At 38.3% G+C, this 16,133-nt stretch overlaps 2 protein-coding genes and 1 long non-coding RNA gene across 7 annotated transcripts in view; all 3 read right to left on the bottom strand.

The window, feature by feature from the left end:
• Positions 1-30: 30 nt before the first annotated feature.
• On the bottom strand, positions 31-1,667 carry LOC116843716. Its single transcript, XR_004377918.1, has 3 exons — positions 1,553-1,667; positions 1,385-1,430; positions 31-1,011 (listed from the first exon to the last, which is right to left on the bottom strand). It is a non-coding gene; the product is annotated as an uncharacterized LOC116843716 (long non-coding RNA).
• A 1,353-nt stretch (positions 1,668-3,020) lies between these two features.
• LOC116843455 (adenylate kinase) lies at positions 3,021-6,851 on the bottom strand. Its single transcript, XM_032813881.1, has 4 exons — positions 6,551-6,851; positions 5,290-5,526; positions 5,019-5,186; positions 3,021-4,638 (listed from the first exon to the last, which is right to left on the bottom strand). The coding sequence occupies exons 1-4, from the start codon at positions 6,653-6,655 to the stop codon at positions 4,402-4,404; spliced, it is 747 nt and encodes a 248-aa protein (XP_032669772.1). The 5' UTR covers positions 6,656-6,851; the 3' UTR covers positions 3,021-4,401.
• Positions 6,852-7,420: 569 nt separating this feature from the next.
• LOC116843422 (guanine nucleotide exchange factor DBS-like) overlaps positions 7,421-16,133 on the bottom strand; it is a 31,437-nt gene continuing 22,724 nt past the window's right edge. For all 5 annotated transcript variants that reach the window (XM_032813816.1, XM_032813819.1, XM_032813824.1 and 2 more), the window contains 11 exons: positions 15,831-16,090; positions 15,406-15,640; positions 14,003-14,197; positions 13,724-13,900; positions 13,459-13,644; positions 12,997-13,332; positions 12,594-12,911; positions 12,318-12,515; positions 12,016-12,224; positions 11,735-11,933; positions 7,421-11,478 (listed from right to left, as the gene is read on the bottom strand). In XM_032813816.1, the coding sequence (XP_032669707.1) occupies positions 11,251-11,478; positions 11,735-11,933; positions 12,016-12,224; positions 12,318-12,515; positions 12,594-12,911; positions 12,997-13,332; positions 13,459-13,644; positions 13,724-13,900; positions 14,003-14,197; positions 15,406-15,640; positions 15,831-16,090 (2,541 nt within the window). In that variant the 3' untranslated portion in view covers positions 7,421-11,250. The remainder of the gene's footprint in view (positions 11,479-11,734; positions 11,934-12,015; positions 12,225-12,317; positions 12,516-12,593; positions 12,912-12,996; positions 13,333-13,458; positions 13,645-13,723; positions 13,901-14,002; positions 14,198-15,405; positions 15,641-15,830; positions 16,091-16,133) is intronic.

Raw genomic sequence — 16,133 nt, 5'->3', positions numbered from 1 at the left:
TATATATATATATATATATATATATATATATATACAGAAATATACACATATTTAAATATATTTTGTCTATCGTTACTTGCATTTAATATCTTTTAAAATACACAACACACCTTTAAATATACTATGTAAAAATAAAAGTTTTTTTTAATTTGTCTCATATATAATAATATAAATATACAAAATACACAAATCTATATGTATATACACATTCATTCACATCCACAAGTATGATATACATACATTAATGCCGCACAAGCTTCTAAAAGATATCTCTAAGATGTCTAAAAATAATAAAACATTTTGCAATTATCTTAAATTGGTGCCTTTAAAATTCTGTATATGATAGAGTTCTTCTAAAGCAATACAGTGTGATGTAATACAGATTAAAATTAGCATTCCATCATGAATTAATGTCTACTATAATTATCCCTTGTATTTTTAATTTTCCTAAATTACAATAAAAAGTTATACAATATCCAAGATGCACATTTTATATTATATGTTACATATTGTATATTTTAAGTATTATTTTATATTGTATTATAGATTATATCGAAACACGTAATAAAAATAAAATTTCTTTGAATCTCAAATTCTATCTTTTTATCATTTATTATTCTATTATGTATCATATAATAGAATATTGATTTTCATCAAAATTATCTAATCTCTTATTGTCTTTTAAAACTTAATCATATACAGAATTTTGAAAAGACAAAAACATACGAGATAAACTAAATTTTATATACTAATGTACTTTTATACCTATTATTATCATAATTTTTCAAATCTTTACAATTTTCCTATTAATAATGAAAAGTTAAAATAATTTTTAAACAAGTTTAACTATTATTTAATTAAACTAATGCTGTTGAAAGATGTTACTTAATTTTGAGGTATATATTGCTAAGGCTATACGTTTCCTCAGCTATGCAAATAAGATTTCTCTCCATCTACTGTCTATACAGCTGTTGTCCATTGTTATATAATTACAGAGGAGCTTTGTTTTACCTATAAAAACATACTATTTTTATTAAAATTGATACTATGCTAATTTATTCTAGTTTTTTACCCTATTACTGAATATGATTAATTATTTTATATAATAATCTAGAAATATAAATAAAAAAGTGCTAAATATAAACATTTCTTATAAAGTTTGTCAAGCTACACTACATAAATAAGAAACGTTATACAAATTAAGTTTAATCTATTTCGAAGTGCGAATCTTTTCTTTTAATTTGCACGTAAAAGAATGCGGAATAATTCTTTTTCATCAAGTTATATCCATATAAAGTAGAAATTATCTTTCCGGTTTTAATTACAAAGTGAACGAATTGATGCTCGAAAATCATTGAGAAATGAATAAAAAGCTTAAGATTACCTCTTAAATCCATTCTTCTAATTGCTTATGAAAGTAACTTTTCTACCTAAAAATGCAATTTAAAAATTCAGAAATGAAATTGGGAAGCGATTTTAACTTTACATTTAACTCAATACATCTTATCAAAAAACACAAAATTATAGTATTAATATAATTAACAATTAAAACCTTTTCAAAATGCAAGTTGCAAAATGCTTTTTGAATCATCTCGATAGTGTCATTTTTGTCGAAATTACAGTCCGTTGACTAGTTCTCAGAGAACAAAATGACATTTGACGCCGTTGAATAATACTACTTGGCTGTGTTCCAAAACTCTATTCGACAGGTAAAGTAGCATTTAATTGACCAATAAGAACAAAGATAACTAGGATTTCTTTATTATGATTGGATAATTAAATGTACTCTACCCATCGAGTAGAGTTTTGGAACGCAGCCCTTAGGGTGCGTTCCACTTAAAGGGACGTCTACATTGGAAGTAAGTAGGAAGTAAGAGTAAGAAATTGACCAACCATAGTCGAATGTGAGAAGAATAATCAACTATGATTGGTCAATTTCTTATTTTTACTTCCTACTTCTTACTGCTTACTTCCAATGTAGACGTCCCTTTAACACTCGCAACGACGCGATCTTTCTATCTTTTAGCATGTTCGACCGACTCTGGGTTAACCTACTCTGGATTATTCAGCCTACGTTTATTGGTCGAACAAATACTTATAAGCTTTATGATTGGCTAGTAGAGATTTATGACGTCATTAATCGCTCTCGGAGCGATTAACCCAGGGCCACGCTATTTGTCACTCATTGTATGTTAAACAAAGATAGTACGGCTGATTTACCCTTGAATATGGCCCGATCTATAATAGATGGAGTAAGGAATAGGAGTAGAAGTAAGAAATAAGTAGTAAGTAAACAGACCAATCACAATCGATTATTTTTGAAACGTGAGAGTGGAATTGGTCAATTTGTTTATTGCTTATTTCTTATTCTTATTCCTACTCCTTACTCCATCTATTGTAGATCGGGTCTATTACGATCTCAATTGCTCGTTAAGGAAAGTGGCGGCTCGTAGCGGAGACTTTGGAACTAACTCTGTAAGTTAGTTCTCAAGTCTCCGCTACGAGCTGCTACTTTCCTTATTGAGGAAATAGTGATAGCTATAAACAACATTTATATTGACCAATATCTTAGAGAAATAACGAGTCCAAACGCCCTTGCAGAATGCCAGGCAACAGGCAATAGGGACAAGGAATAGGAATTCAGATTGGTCAATTATTTCTATTCCTTGTTACTATTGGCTAATGTCTATTCTTATTGCGGATAGCCTGGCATTGTACAAAGACTCTAATTTATTCTTTGGATCCGTTATTTTTATAAATTAGTACCAAAGTCTCCGCTATTTGTGAATCTGATTGGTACATGCTCTTGGATTTAACCAAAATTAAGAGCATACTCCAATCAGATTCATGAATTTTACAACAGTTGCAAAGTAGCTTTCTCTGCTGAACGCAACCATTATGTTGTCTGGAGTTATTAATGAATATAAATAAAAATCACATCATGATCTGTTTGGAAACAAATTATAACGGAAAGGATTCATTATAAGTGTGATTAATTGGAATACAAAGTAAATTTCAAATAACGATTTCACAGAACGATTTATTCTTATACAGATTTACTTCATTTCTCTCGGAAAATATTAGGATTTTAGGTTTTTTCGTGTATACGGTATAGTGTTATACCAGAATATATTTACGTTACTCTGCTCTTATGTAAAATAGACTCTGATCTGTGTTGCGCTTCGTTCGTACTCTCGTAAAATTGTGTCCTCGAAAGTAACGTAGGCATAACGGTGGCAACGCGATGATCTTTTTCGTATGTTTGTACAGTTGTGGTTGCGATTGCACGTTCGTCAATGTTTCTCTAACGGAACATGATCGAACGAGTATAATCGCGATATAATCGTAGGTCCACATTCAAATCCCACATTTAACAATAAATGCGATGATAAAATATTCTCGGCACACAACCGCAGATCATATCTAGAATTATAAGATAATTATATAAATTAATATTTATATAATTTCACAGTTATAAGATCTATCTATAGGATAGAATTACTATATACTATATAGTATATTACTATATACGACAATCAGAGAATATCTCCGATTCTACTTGTCTCACTATAGAAATAAAAAACAATCGCATTGCTATATTCATAATGTTAAATGCGGGATGCGAGTACGAGTCGCAGTCTATAAAGATAGTAACGCCGAAATTCGAAGTGTGTGCACGTGCACGGCTCATCGAGCTGGTTCATTTCTTGCGATAGTCATGCACATTTTAAGCCGGTAAATTCTGTAGAACATGTAAAAATAAAAACTAAATCGAGATATGTGATCAATACCTTCTCCCGTATTTGCTGTGCGCGCCGTACACACGCAATTGTAAAGTATCGCGTGGAAGAATCGTTCGTAGTGACGACGAAGCAAAATGCTATCTCTTTCTATCTCGTGTAACGTATGTATGTATGTATGTACAATGTGTTTCACTTTTTACATTAACATTATAATCTTCGGCGTTACACACACACATATATATATATATATATATATATATATATATATATATATATATATATATTTTTTTTACAATCTTTGACGCGTTAATAAATCGTGTGCATTCGATTCATAACCGTGACTTCACGCGCCTCTACTATTATAAAATTACAGTGTCTCTTACGGAATGCTACTACAATGTATTTGATATATTGCTGCGTGATACATCGTGCGTGGCGCGTGAACACGACGTTACTACTATTTGCTCCGAAATTGATCTCGACGGACACCAGTAACGACAAAGGCTCGAAACATTATTATTTTTATGGCGCCAATGCATTCACGACTATTCATGACTGTTTCTCGCAACGCTAACAATGTTCTGGAAGGATTTTCTTTGTCTTTCTGTCTCTCTATGTCTCTTTGTTCCTCTACTTCTCTACTTCTGTCGGCAGTGTTCTAGAAGAAACCGAAGAAGCTCTTCTTCTTCTGCTGCTGCTTGGTGGATCTCAAGAAGATCTGATCGATGTCTTTGAATACTTTGTCAGTGGATTGAGCGGCGTTGATATAGTAATGGATTCCTTGCAAGGCGTAATAGTCGACCAGCGGCTGAGTCTGAGTGTGATATGTTATTAGGCGCTTCTTCAGAGCTTCCGCGTTGTCGTCGGACCTTTTGATCAAAGGTTCGCCGGTAATCTGCGAACAAAAAATAGAAGATCATAACTTCGTGCTGATAGAGACCGTCGATCCTATCGTGTGCTTCGATTGAAACTTATATAATTTATAACGTTGCGAAACTATAGGCATCTCTTGCGCATGCAGCCATCGCTAATTACGATTACGCGTTATCTTCGTTGCAGATACATTATCGAAGCGAAACGAAGCGAGAATCAACGTGTCGCTGGACTTATCTTTTATCATTATCGCTTCGCGAATGTAATCGCCTCATATCGCGCGATCGATATGACTTGTATTATAAAATATATGTTTTTCATGTAACTTCATCTCTCTGAACTTCTCGTGTCGCACAAAGAAGTCGGTCCGACGTCTTTAACCGCGACTTCCCCGTTACTCACATCGTCCTTCATGTGGACTTTAGGCGGTGCGAATTCCTCGTGATAGGATCTGCCACTGGCGGGATGTATTAGCCTGCCTGTGATTCTTTTGATCAACACATTGTCGTCGATTCCGAACTCCACCACAGTGTCGAGTTTTGTTTTCCTCTTGCCGAGCATGTCGTCGAGCTGTGCGAAAAAGAAGCGATTCATGAGACATTCTACTTGAATGAGTGATTTAAAATCCACTGCTAAATACACTAAATACACAAATGTCAACTTTTTGACTTACTTTCTGTGCTTGAGTAACGTTCCTCGGAAAGCCATCCAGCAGGAAGCCGCGCTTGCATTCTGGTTTCTCCAGATTTTTCTCGATCATGCTGACCACCAGTTCGTCGTGAACCAATTTCCCCTCGTCCATTATCTTCTTGACTTCAGCACCAAGAGATGAACCGGATTGAATTTCAGCTCTGAGCATATCGCCTGTAGACAAGTGACACACGCAGTACCTGTCTTTAAACAGCGGAGCCTGAAATAAATAGAACTTAATTTAATCCTTATTGGAGAGAAAACCAACTGTGGTGAATATTCAATGTTAACATGACTTATATTTAGAATATTTTCAACCTCATGATAAAGATGGCATGTCTGTTAAGTCACTAATATACCATTAATATGGTATTAATTAAAAGACTAATTTAAAGAGAGAAAAATAAGTAAATTTTTCTTTTATTCTTTGAGGAAAATCTTTAAAAATAATAAATATTAAGATTAAGTCCCTAAAGATCTTGATGATAGCAAAAATAAGATTAAATAAAATTACTATTTATTAAATAATAATTATTTAAAATATTATGTACAGAAATATTGAAAATAAAAGACAACAGCTCTGAGTCATTTATGAAAATACTGAATGTTTAGATATATCGTAGATCTTTGAAACAAACTATTGCAGCAATAGCTGACCTCCAAGATTTATTAATATACATATATATATGTTCCTCTTTTATATATATATATATATATATATATATATATATATATAGTGTCTAAAGGTAGCATTTATTATACATCTATTAGTTATAGGTCAAAGAAGACAACTGGTAAAAATGGACCAAATATTAATATTTCTACAAAGATAATTATATATTAGAAACTTGTGATTTAATTAAACCATATTATGTTCATGCATAATAATAAAACAAAACCATTTGTCTTCTGTTTGACTAAAAGTACTACAGAAGAAACATATACCAAGAGGGCACTTGTCAAGTCCTCTTGTAACTCCTTAATTACATCTTAACTCCATTTTCAAGTCCAAACATACAACTTCTCTCAAATGACTATCAGTATCTTCAACTTTACACAGTCCTACCAAGCTGCATAACTGTCTCTCATCATGATTACCTAATACTATTTAATCAATCAATTTCACTCTATCTGATCAGTCACACCTGGAAGGGGAATATGGATCAGAGGATACAATTAGGATAAATTCACTGAGATAGTAACTTAATATCCAAGAATGACTATGAAAAATTAAAGAAACGTACCTGAGTACCCTTGCCGCTACCAGGTGGTCCCAGGAGCACGGCATTTATTCCTCTCGATGGTTTCTCGGGCTTCTCCTGCGGCACTGCTTCCGGTTGCGACGACATCCTCGACAAATCTGCTCACAATTGTCCGAAACGGGAAACACTTGTGTCTTTCTATGGCCTCGTCGTGACACCAGCAGCTACCAAGGTCGCGTAACACCGTGTACCATGAAAAAAAATTTGCACCGAGTCACCGCTGGAACAGCGACTTTTGAAGGCGCGAGAGAGTGCGTGTGCGTGAAGCGGTAGCGGCGAATTGCGGACTTTGACCGAACGATGCTGGCGGCACCTGACATAACTTCGAGAAGTAGTTTTGCCGCTGAATTTAATTTAAAATATCGCGGGAAATGTCTCACGTATTGTTCAATGTATATATTAGTCCTCATATTAGTCCTGATGCCATTAATTTACTCTATTAAAAGAAGAAAAATCTTTCTCTTCTTAAAAAGATCTCCAATAAAGAATAAAAGCCAACGATTTTTGCAACAAGAATCTGAGAAGCTAAAATCAAGCCCGATGGATTCTGATAGTATATTATGAATTAACATTGTAATATCAATGAGCGTTACATTACTATAATTACAATCACGATATTGTTGTACTAATTCTGCAGCAATTCTGGTACAATAGTACGCTGCCGCTATAAAGTTAAAATTAATTTGTCGGTCGATACGACATATTATTTCACTCCACAAAGTTGGATGCTAACTACAACTTAAATATCAAGACGAGCAGATAATAACAATAAAAGTCGCTCATTTTTTACTAACGAAAGGAATTTTTCAGCGATGAGAAGCACGGAAAACTGACGACACGACGACGCAGGCATCCGTTAGCAATTCTCACGTTTAATGTTCCCGTTTAATATTGCAGGCTCGTACAAGTTTGACAACTGATTGTACATAAGAATCGGACGAGTTTAACAAAATTCCTGTACACGCTTAGACATTACAATCGATGCATTTTACAAATCGCGATACCGTTCCCCTCTCGAGGACGAAGACGAAGATGCGTAATCTACAATTAAACGCGACCGGCACAATCGCGCATCATCACCTCCTCTCTATCAGATCCGCTCGCTGTCTTAACTTAATCGTAACGTAACGCAAAACTCGTAACAAACATCCAAAGTTAAGATCATCGTTAACTGAAGTTTGAGCAATTTTCTTGTGTGTTGCGTTCTATATAAAAATATTCCTCTCCTCTTCCTTCTTGAGATCTGAGTGTGATTTCTTCTCATGAAGACTGAAACGACATACACCATCTCTGTACGATTAATATATGTATTAATTACGCGCGCGCGCGCAAGCGACAACGGAGAAAAGCTCGGGGGAAAATCGGGGATGCAACAAAGCATTGCCGTAAAGAAATTTAAAAAGATAAAAATAAGAATAAAAGAAGCGCGTTAATACCGCGATCCCCGATTACGGTCGCTCGGTCGGCGAGATAATTGATCGGCGCTGTGAACGCACAATGCAAATAGAAGCGATTTCGGCAGCTCCGTTATCACGTGTCATATGCAAAAATAGACTTTACTATTCACTCTTCTGCTGAGGAACGACGAAAGGAACCGTCCGTAGAAAGAAATCACGGTTGAACGTCGGACTCCCCATGTGAGTTTCTTTTTCTCTGTCTGAAAAGATCACACGCGTACCGATGTGTGTATGTGTGGTGTGTATGTGTGTGTGTGCGCGCGTTTACGCCACACTCTGCAGCGCGCAGAGCTGTCTTATCCATGTTAAGAAATTCACTCGCAGAAACCTGCTTCTATTTGCCCTGGTAATCGCGGTGGGAAGTACATTCGCGGTCGTCGAGGTCTCTTAATCCGTATTATCATGAATCGTCATCCGGAAACGCGTTTGCCATGTATCTTTCAACAGCGGTTATAATTATTGTCTATGTGTATGTATAATATAATGTATATGTATAATATATATATATCTATATATTTATAATTTCTACAAAACGCCTTGTCTCTCTTTCTCTCTCTTTCTCTCTCTTCCTTCCTCTCGTTTAGATATCACCATGACTTGGTCACTCGATCGCGATTTTACACAAAAATTGCGAGGACGCTTCCTCCTTCGACGAAGAGATCTCTCTCTTTCTTCCTCTCTTTTTCTCTCTCTCACACATATACACACAGTTCTGCGGAGGTGTTGTGATACGATAAGGTATGACGAGAACGGTAACGTTGACCGCTTCTGGGCTAACGATATTTTACAACAGGATCGCTAACGCGCAAACGAGATCCACCGCGAGCAAGCTAAACCGCTTGCGTTCATTCTATAAAACGTGGCTTGAAAATGTTTCATATCAATATCGCAACCTAAAGGGATGCGTTCCTTTAAACTAACTACTCGTTTGATTGAAATCTTACGGACAATATAAGGACGGCGTACAAATGGATGTGGATGCACGAAAGTACACTTACAGCTTTCAAGCGAGGAATACTAGTACTGACTAAAAATCACGACGCAATAGGAACGCAACGATTCGAAGCGCATGCTCTACAAACGCAAAGGTAGTGTTTTCTTCTCGACTAAAAAAGGATGAATTCCCATGTCTCGTGTGTACTGCGATCTCGGCGCGTCTTAACGTTTCAACCGTGCGTAATTACATAGCCCTCACTATATCGTGTCGCGTTTACAGTACGTCAATCGCCGTAAATAATCGGGCTGATTTAAATTAACTGCTAGGAATCATCGCGATAAATAATACGTCCTATATTCAATAAATATGTCTATCTAATAAATAGATGTATCTCGTGGAACCCTGTGTTCTTCTGTACAAATAATACGCGAGCTATAAATACCGACAAATGAGACTCATGTAGGCTGTAGGCTAACTTTATAAAACAAACAAAAAGCGCGACGAAATCATATCCTCACATACATTTCTCTACGAGGGTACGTACTAATCAATGTATACACAGAGGTGAGAAAATCATAGCGATTGCAAAATTCCCTTAAATTATGTTATCCGTATCCATACAAACGCTTCAGTACAAACGATACTATTATACATGTTATATCGTTATTGGAGATTTATGAAATTGGTGGGTTATGAAATCCGCTAGAACTGAGATTGCTTATCATATAGTCCTAAGGTATTAAATGTTTAAAATTTATCGTAGTCGGTAGTCGGATATTGCATGTTATTTGGTGTTAACCGTTTAGCTTCTAGAAAATTTGTGTACACGCGTCTCGTATATGATTCTCCGACCTCTCGTCTCCCTCCTCCCCTCTCTTCCGTCCACCGCGTCATTCCTCTGGAACGAACGGTTCGTATATCGTCAGACTCGCATCGATTATACTGAACTTATTTGGTCGCAATGACTCGTCAACAATGTATCTAACGTCCTAAGAATGGCGAATATATTAATTAAACATTTTCTTTCTCTCTTTCCCTCTTTTTCTGTATTGCTAACGGCAATCAATCCGTAGAAGCGTCGGTCTAACGTTGTATCACATACACATTTCCCTTCTTTGAAGGCTCGAACATCTGTGTCCCCGATAGTGTTCACGAATACTTTAAGTTCAACCCCAACGAAGCAACCTCGACTCTCGAACGAAACATTTAACGACGCTCTTGAAAGCCCGCGACTGCGCTAAATTGTACTATTTGATTGACCGCGACGCATCTAACGCTACCTCTAAGTCAACGTATGATGACAATACGCAACTGATGCAGTCGACGATCGCGCCTACTTACTGATGACACCGCGAAAACACACCGCGCGAGGAGTAAGATCGCGTGCCTCTGGCAAAGAGGATGTAGTTCTCTTCGCGCCAAACCAAGTTACGCGTGTCGTGGATAGAATGCAATGGACGAAAGTGTCGCGCGTCTCCTAACGACATTAACTTTGGAATATTCGCGTACAGCCGATATTTGATTACCCAGGTCGCAAGTAAAAATTACCATTTACAGACTATGACACGCGCGACTTCTTCTCACAGACACTAAACGAACTGCGAGTATAACCGAACGGGGACGATACGCCTGACACATCAGTCGGTCGTGTGTAACTCTTATCCCTCCCCTTCTCGAATATAGCGTGCGCTATATTGTGTAGAAATTTGTATATTATCTGTAGCAGAGTAGTGATCGAGACACAAGTCTCCGTAGCGTGTGCGTGTACCTCAATGCTTTATTCAACGCTATGTATTTTGTACAATTCAGTAAATGCCGTTTCCGCGTTCGCGAGAACGAACCTATTCAAGCTGACGCGACGCGAACGAAGCGCGATCGCTCGCGTCGATTGTCCGTAACGCGAGATCGTGAAACATCAAGTTTTTCTCCCTCCGCTCTGCCTTCCTACATCACGCACACATCGATATAAAATTCGCACAAACGTAAAAACATTGGCCCGTCGAACTCAACGTTCGCGTCGCAAAATGTAAAAGCATCGCTTAGACATTGCATATGTGTATACGTCGTGTTGTACAATAAAGATACACAAGATGACACAACTCAACGTCGTGCGAATGCTGTAAAAGATTTCCAAAAACTGCCATTATCGACATTCTGCAGCCGCTCATCGGATAATCCTCAGTGAATTCCGGCGGCGCACGTGTCAACAACTTCCGCGATTTTCACGGCACGATGTGTATCAAAGACCTAACACACTAGCGAGATCTCTAGTGTGTTAGTCGCCTGTTTCATATGGTCTCCTGACTGTTCACCGACTGCGAGCTGCGGGACGTCTTGCGACTGATCGGTTCCAGGTAGGCTGCTGGCGCCCAACCTTCCAAGCCGGTGCCGACCAATTTCACGAACCACCAGCCAGCACAGCCTACCTTGAGAAGCTCCAACGTGTCACCCTCGCGCATCGTCACCTCAGACTGTCCCACTGCGCAATAATCCGCCAGTGCCACATATCTCCCGCCCTGTAATCGCAAAATAATTATTAGTACTTATTATATTATTAGTAATTATTATATTAACTTATAACTAATTATTAGTATATTTACTAATATGAAAAATCGCGTGTATTATAAAAAATTCAAGTGCCAAGGATAAACGACATGAAATTATTATAATTTATTAAATATTATAATATAATTATTATATTATTATTATATATTCGATAATGTCATAATTATAACAATATATTTTTTATTATGTTAATATGTAAAAACTGACGGGTGCGGGTCCCGGATTGTCGGCAAACGCGTCCTCCTCGTCCGTGTTGCTGTTCTCCGAACTCCAGGCTGCGTCGTCTTCCGTAGACTGCGACACGTCGGGTATGTGCGATATAACGCTATTGCCATCAACAGACAGCGTCCGCAAAGAGCCCGATATGCTGCTCTGAGCCTCCCACGAGATCGTCTGTCGCAGCGGTCTTAGCAGAGGAGCAAGAAAGACAAAATTAAAATATAACAAAAAAATAAAACACATGATTATCGTACTCTTCAGTTACGCACTTATGATTGGACTTCCCAAGAGCGGAATTCTGCTTCCCTTTAAGTTCTGCCAGCTGGGACATCAATACACCTTTGATCTGGCGCACCCACGACTGCTTGACGTCAATACTAGGTGCCTGTATCGTGTGCACTTCAGCTCTACCTTGTAACCATATCTCGAATCGTCTGGCGTCACCCTTCACCGATTCTGTCAGACCAATCTGCGACATCTGCAAAAATATTAAACGAACAAGATTAGAAGGATTATTTTCTTGGATAAGAAGTTACTATCTAAGAGAAAGATACAATAAACATCGGAGTACCTTTAAATATCTTTTAAAATGATACGTGGCTTTGTTGTGAGCTTGAGGCTTGCTGTGCTTACAAAATATCAAAGCTTTCTCGTATAAGAAAATATGTCGCTGAGACGGTTTCAGTCGCAGCAGTCGCTCCCGCTTACTGCTGCTCCAAACGCTAAACGAGCCTTGTAACAACAATTCACCCTGTGCGCCCAGGTCTCCCTGCAAGCAAATTATACGATGTAATAAGCGATAAAATATAACAATCCACAAATGTACTAAATTAAGGAGGACACTTACTCCGAAACCTGTTATCGCAGTTTGATGCATACTGTCATTAACGCATTTCAACACGACCAGCATGCAATCCAACGCTTCTTGCAACTCGGTGCAGCACGACGGCTCGTCGCTATACTTTAACAGATCCTTCAACAACAACTGGTACTTGGTGATACGCTGCACAGGCTTGAGAAGATAGGCAGCGAGTGGTAGCTTGTGGCCGAGTCTTTGCTGGCAGGCTGCGAGAAACTGCGGCTCGCCTTGTATTTGCTCACGCAACCGCTCCGAGCGCGGAATATTTTGACAATAATAACTGTACAATCTAAAGAACATCTCGCGCTACAAACGTATATACGTAAAATTAGTTTGCGGCTCTAGATACGGCATAGCATTCGATATTATGTGACACCGTGCGCGCGCTCACCCTTTGAACAAAGCACAGGGCGACGAGCTCAGTGTTCGAGATGCAGTTCTCCAAGTCCCTCAGAAAGGTCTCCCCGTGAAAAATATAAATATCTTCTAAATTGCCAAACAAAACATCCGCCTTGCCGACCAGCGCCGCGGGTATCAAATGGACCATCGCCTCGTTCGTCATCTCCATCTTATAACCCTTAATTATCGAGCCAAGCTCGGAAACATAGATTCGCTCGGTCTCTACCAGCTCCGCCAGAACGTGGCCACGCTTTAAGCGTAAGGCTTCCACGTCCCGAGGTTCACTCTCTGGCGAGGAGGATTCTCCCTCTATAGGACTCATCTCCATCTAAAATAAAATTATATTTTATGAATAAAAATCTCTGTATATATAATGTAATATATATTTTACCAAATCTTTCTCGACAGCAAAACTGGACTTGAAATATAATTATGATTGTAAGCACAAGATTACCTTTGGCATGGTGTTAGCTTTCTTGAGAACTCTGCCAGGTTTCGCGGATTGAGGCAGTGATTGCAAGGGTTTGACTGGTTCTGGCGTGACAGTTTGCACTGGCCTGGCTGGTTTAATTAACTGCTGTTTTAGTGCCATGATTCTCTTGTCGCACATCAAAGAGACGTCCTCTATCCTTTGCAGAACCTGCAAGATAAATGTCGTCAGCCTCACTCAAAACGGAACTCACGTTTATGAAACGGAAGACTCCCTGTGGAATATACACCTGTGTAATAAGCGCCTTGGTTTCCGGCATCACGGAGTCCTGAAAAATGCATCGTGGATGATGGAACTCCTCCGCGGCTTCGATCAACTGCTGCAGCTCTTGAAGCGCCTGATCCGGCGGAGTGGTGCTGTTCTGCGACGCAAGTAATTCTATCCCTCGCGTGCACCAAGTGTTGGCCTGCCGATCGATGACAAAGGGATTAGATTTTCACTTGACACGCGCAAACGTGACTCCCGAGAATGGAAGGCGAAACTTTTCGCAAACGTGAAACGAACGTACCTTGTCTATACGCTCCATGAGCTCTCTGCACTTGGTCAGCATGTGCAATCGTCTTTCTAGTCTTTGACTGAGAATCGTGCAAACTCTCTGCAACTCTACACACTTGGGCTCTACAACGTCTGCCGGGCACTGATGTCTTCCGGACAACAGCTGTTGACCGGCAGATATCACCTCTTCTGCGCGGTCTATATCTCCCTATAAACATATGCAATTATACTTATGCACAATACAGATTTAAGTTGATGCTATATAGAGAAATGAAGATGCTACGAACAATCATGGCATTTTTCTTATAGCCTCGTTAAGAATCGTCTAAGGAACGTCTAAAGACTGCCTCTGCCCGCGAAAATAAATACACTATTGTGCGTGCAATGCAGAGCGAGAAATCATATATATATATAATGATGGTCATTCGCAAAAAAGTTTACCATGCCATTATCGGACATGAATCAAATCTCCACCGGTACGTTCACCGGTTTCAACAAAATACGATGACACTCATATGCGCGTGCAGCATTTCAAATATAAAAAAAGAAAAATATATATATATATATCTTATATTAAATATAAAAAGAAATCAGACGTTGGGTTATACGTAACGCATAAAAGAGATTTAATTCATAGCGCCTACAAAAGAACTTCTTGAAACGCAACGTCTTCTAATTTCGCTTCAAAGTATGATAAGACTGAGAGATATGTGAGATGCTAAGAGATATTGATCAATTGTGTCTTAGAAAATGTAAATTCTATGATAGAATACATGTATCTTGTTAAGTGGACTGTGCTTACCAAGACCCAAATCCACATGGTATGCAACAAATAGGACTATCGACAAAATGAGGAAAGCGGTGCAAAGTAACATTTGTGCATGATGTGCGTTATATATGTTACTGCTCACATGATCACGTTCAAACCAGGACTTGCATGTTAAAACGGCATGTATATATGAACACACTGACACGTTTCAATTGTACTGCAGCATGTCCATGCCATTTTACCACAGAATTTATATCGTGACAAGACATTCGATAGAGTTTCATGATAAATAAAAGTATACTGGTTTGAGTGGTGCATCGTGGTGCTTTGAGTGCGACGTATACATTCTCAGATTCGAGGTTAACAATGTGAAATCGCTTCCACCGATTTATCGTGTGATTATATTATCTTTGTATTATTTGTATTGTGATAATGTGGGTCTATAATTTTACACTAAAATGACACGAACTGATTTTTTAGGCATGGAAAACATAATTTTTATCTTCGCGATTTTATCTTGTACGCCCATTTGTGGAAATAAACTAGAAAATATTTTGTCAGAAAAATAATCAAACGCATTAATCTGACGACGTGTAATGGTAATCGGTTGTGTTCTCTGATTAAAAATACCACTAAGAGTTACGTACTCTGCATATTCGTTGGAATGCTGAGGTATCACATAGCAATTGCTCCACTCTTGCTTGCGTTTCGCCGACCTCCGTCATCTCTTCCGCCGTCTTCAAGTGCTGATCCAACGTCGCTTGCAATTCTCGAAAATCTTGCTCGAATTGCCTCAGAGCCAAACAGTGTCGCAGTCGTGAACTGTGGTGCGACCAGAATAAGTCGAAGGTTCGCTCGGTTTCCTCCAGCTGGACGAGTAGTCTAAAATTGAAGAGAAACTATGTTAAAAAATTATATGTAACAATAGTACTAACCAACATATAATATATGTCGCTACTCTAAACATATATTGCTTAATAATAAACGTTAATCATTTCCAAAAAGACAAAGATATAAAATAAGTAATTATGTTGTCACCAAATTTGTCAGAAGTTATTATGTGTCACGTTACCTTTCTACTGCGGCAACATTGCCCAATCTATCAGCCGTTCCTTTCCCGGTTAATTGCCGCACGCTATCCAGGAGAGCTTCGCCGTGCCTGGCAGCGCTGAGTATCTCCTCCTTTAATTCGTTATACTCAGCCTGCTGCTGCGACAGCAACGTTGTTGTGGCGATGGTGTTGTTCGGGAATTCCACTTCAGCGAGACGTCGCGTGAAGGAATCCAGCGCGAGAGACACGTCCTGCGTCATTGATGAGAATTTTTCCAGACTCTGCACAAATAACACAGATTCGTTAAGAAAGATTATGAAAATG

This window comes from Odontomachus brunneus, unplaced genomic scaffold, assembly GCF_010583005.1.
Source record: "Odontomachus brunneus isolate Ranch 3 - 2012 unplaced genomic scaffold, Obru_v1 Obru_scaffold_003, whole genome shotgun sequence".
In the NCBI taxonomy this organism is placed as follows: Eukaryota; Metazoa; Arthropoda; class Insecta; order Hymenoptera; family Formicidae; genus Odontomachus; species Odontomachus brunneus.
Note: the sequence above shows the minus strand (reverse complement) of the source record. Positions and strands in the feature narration are given on the sequence as shown.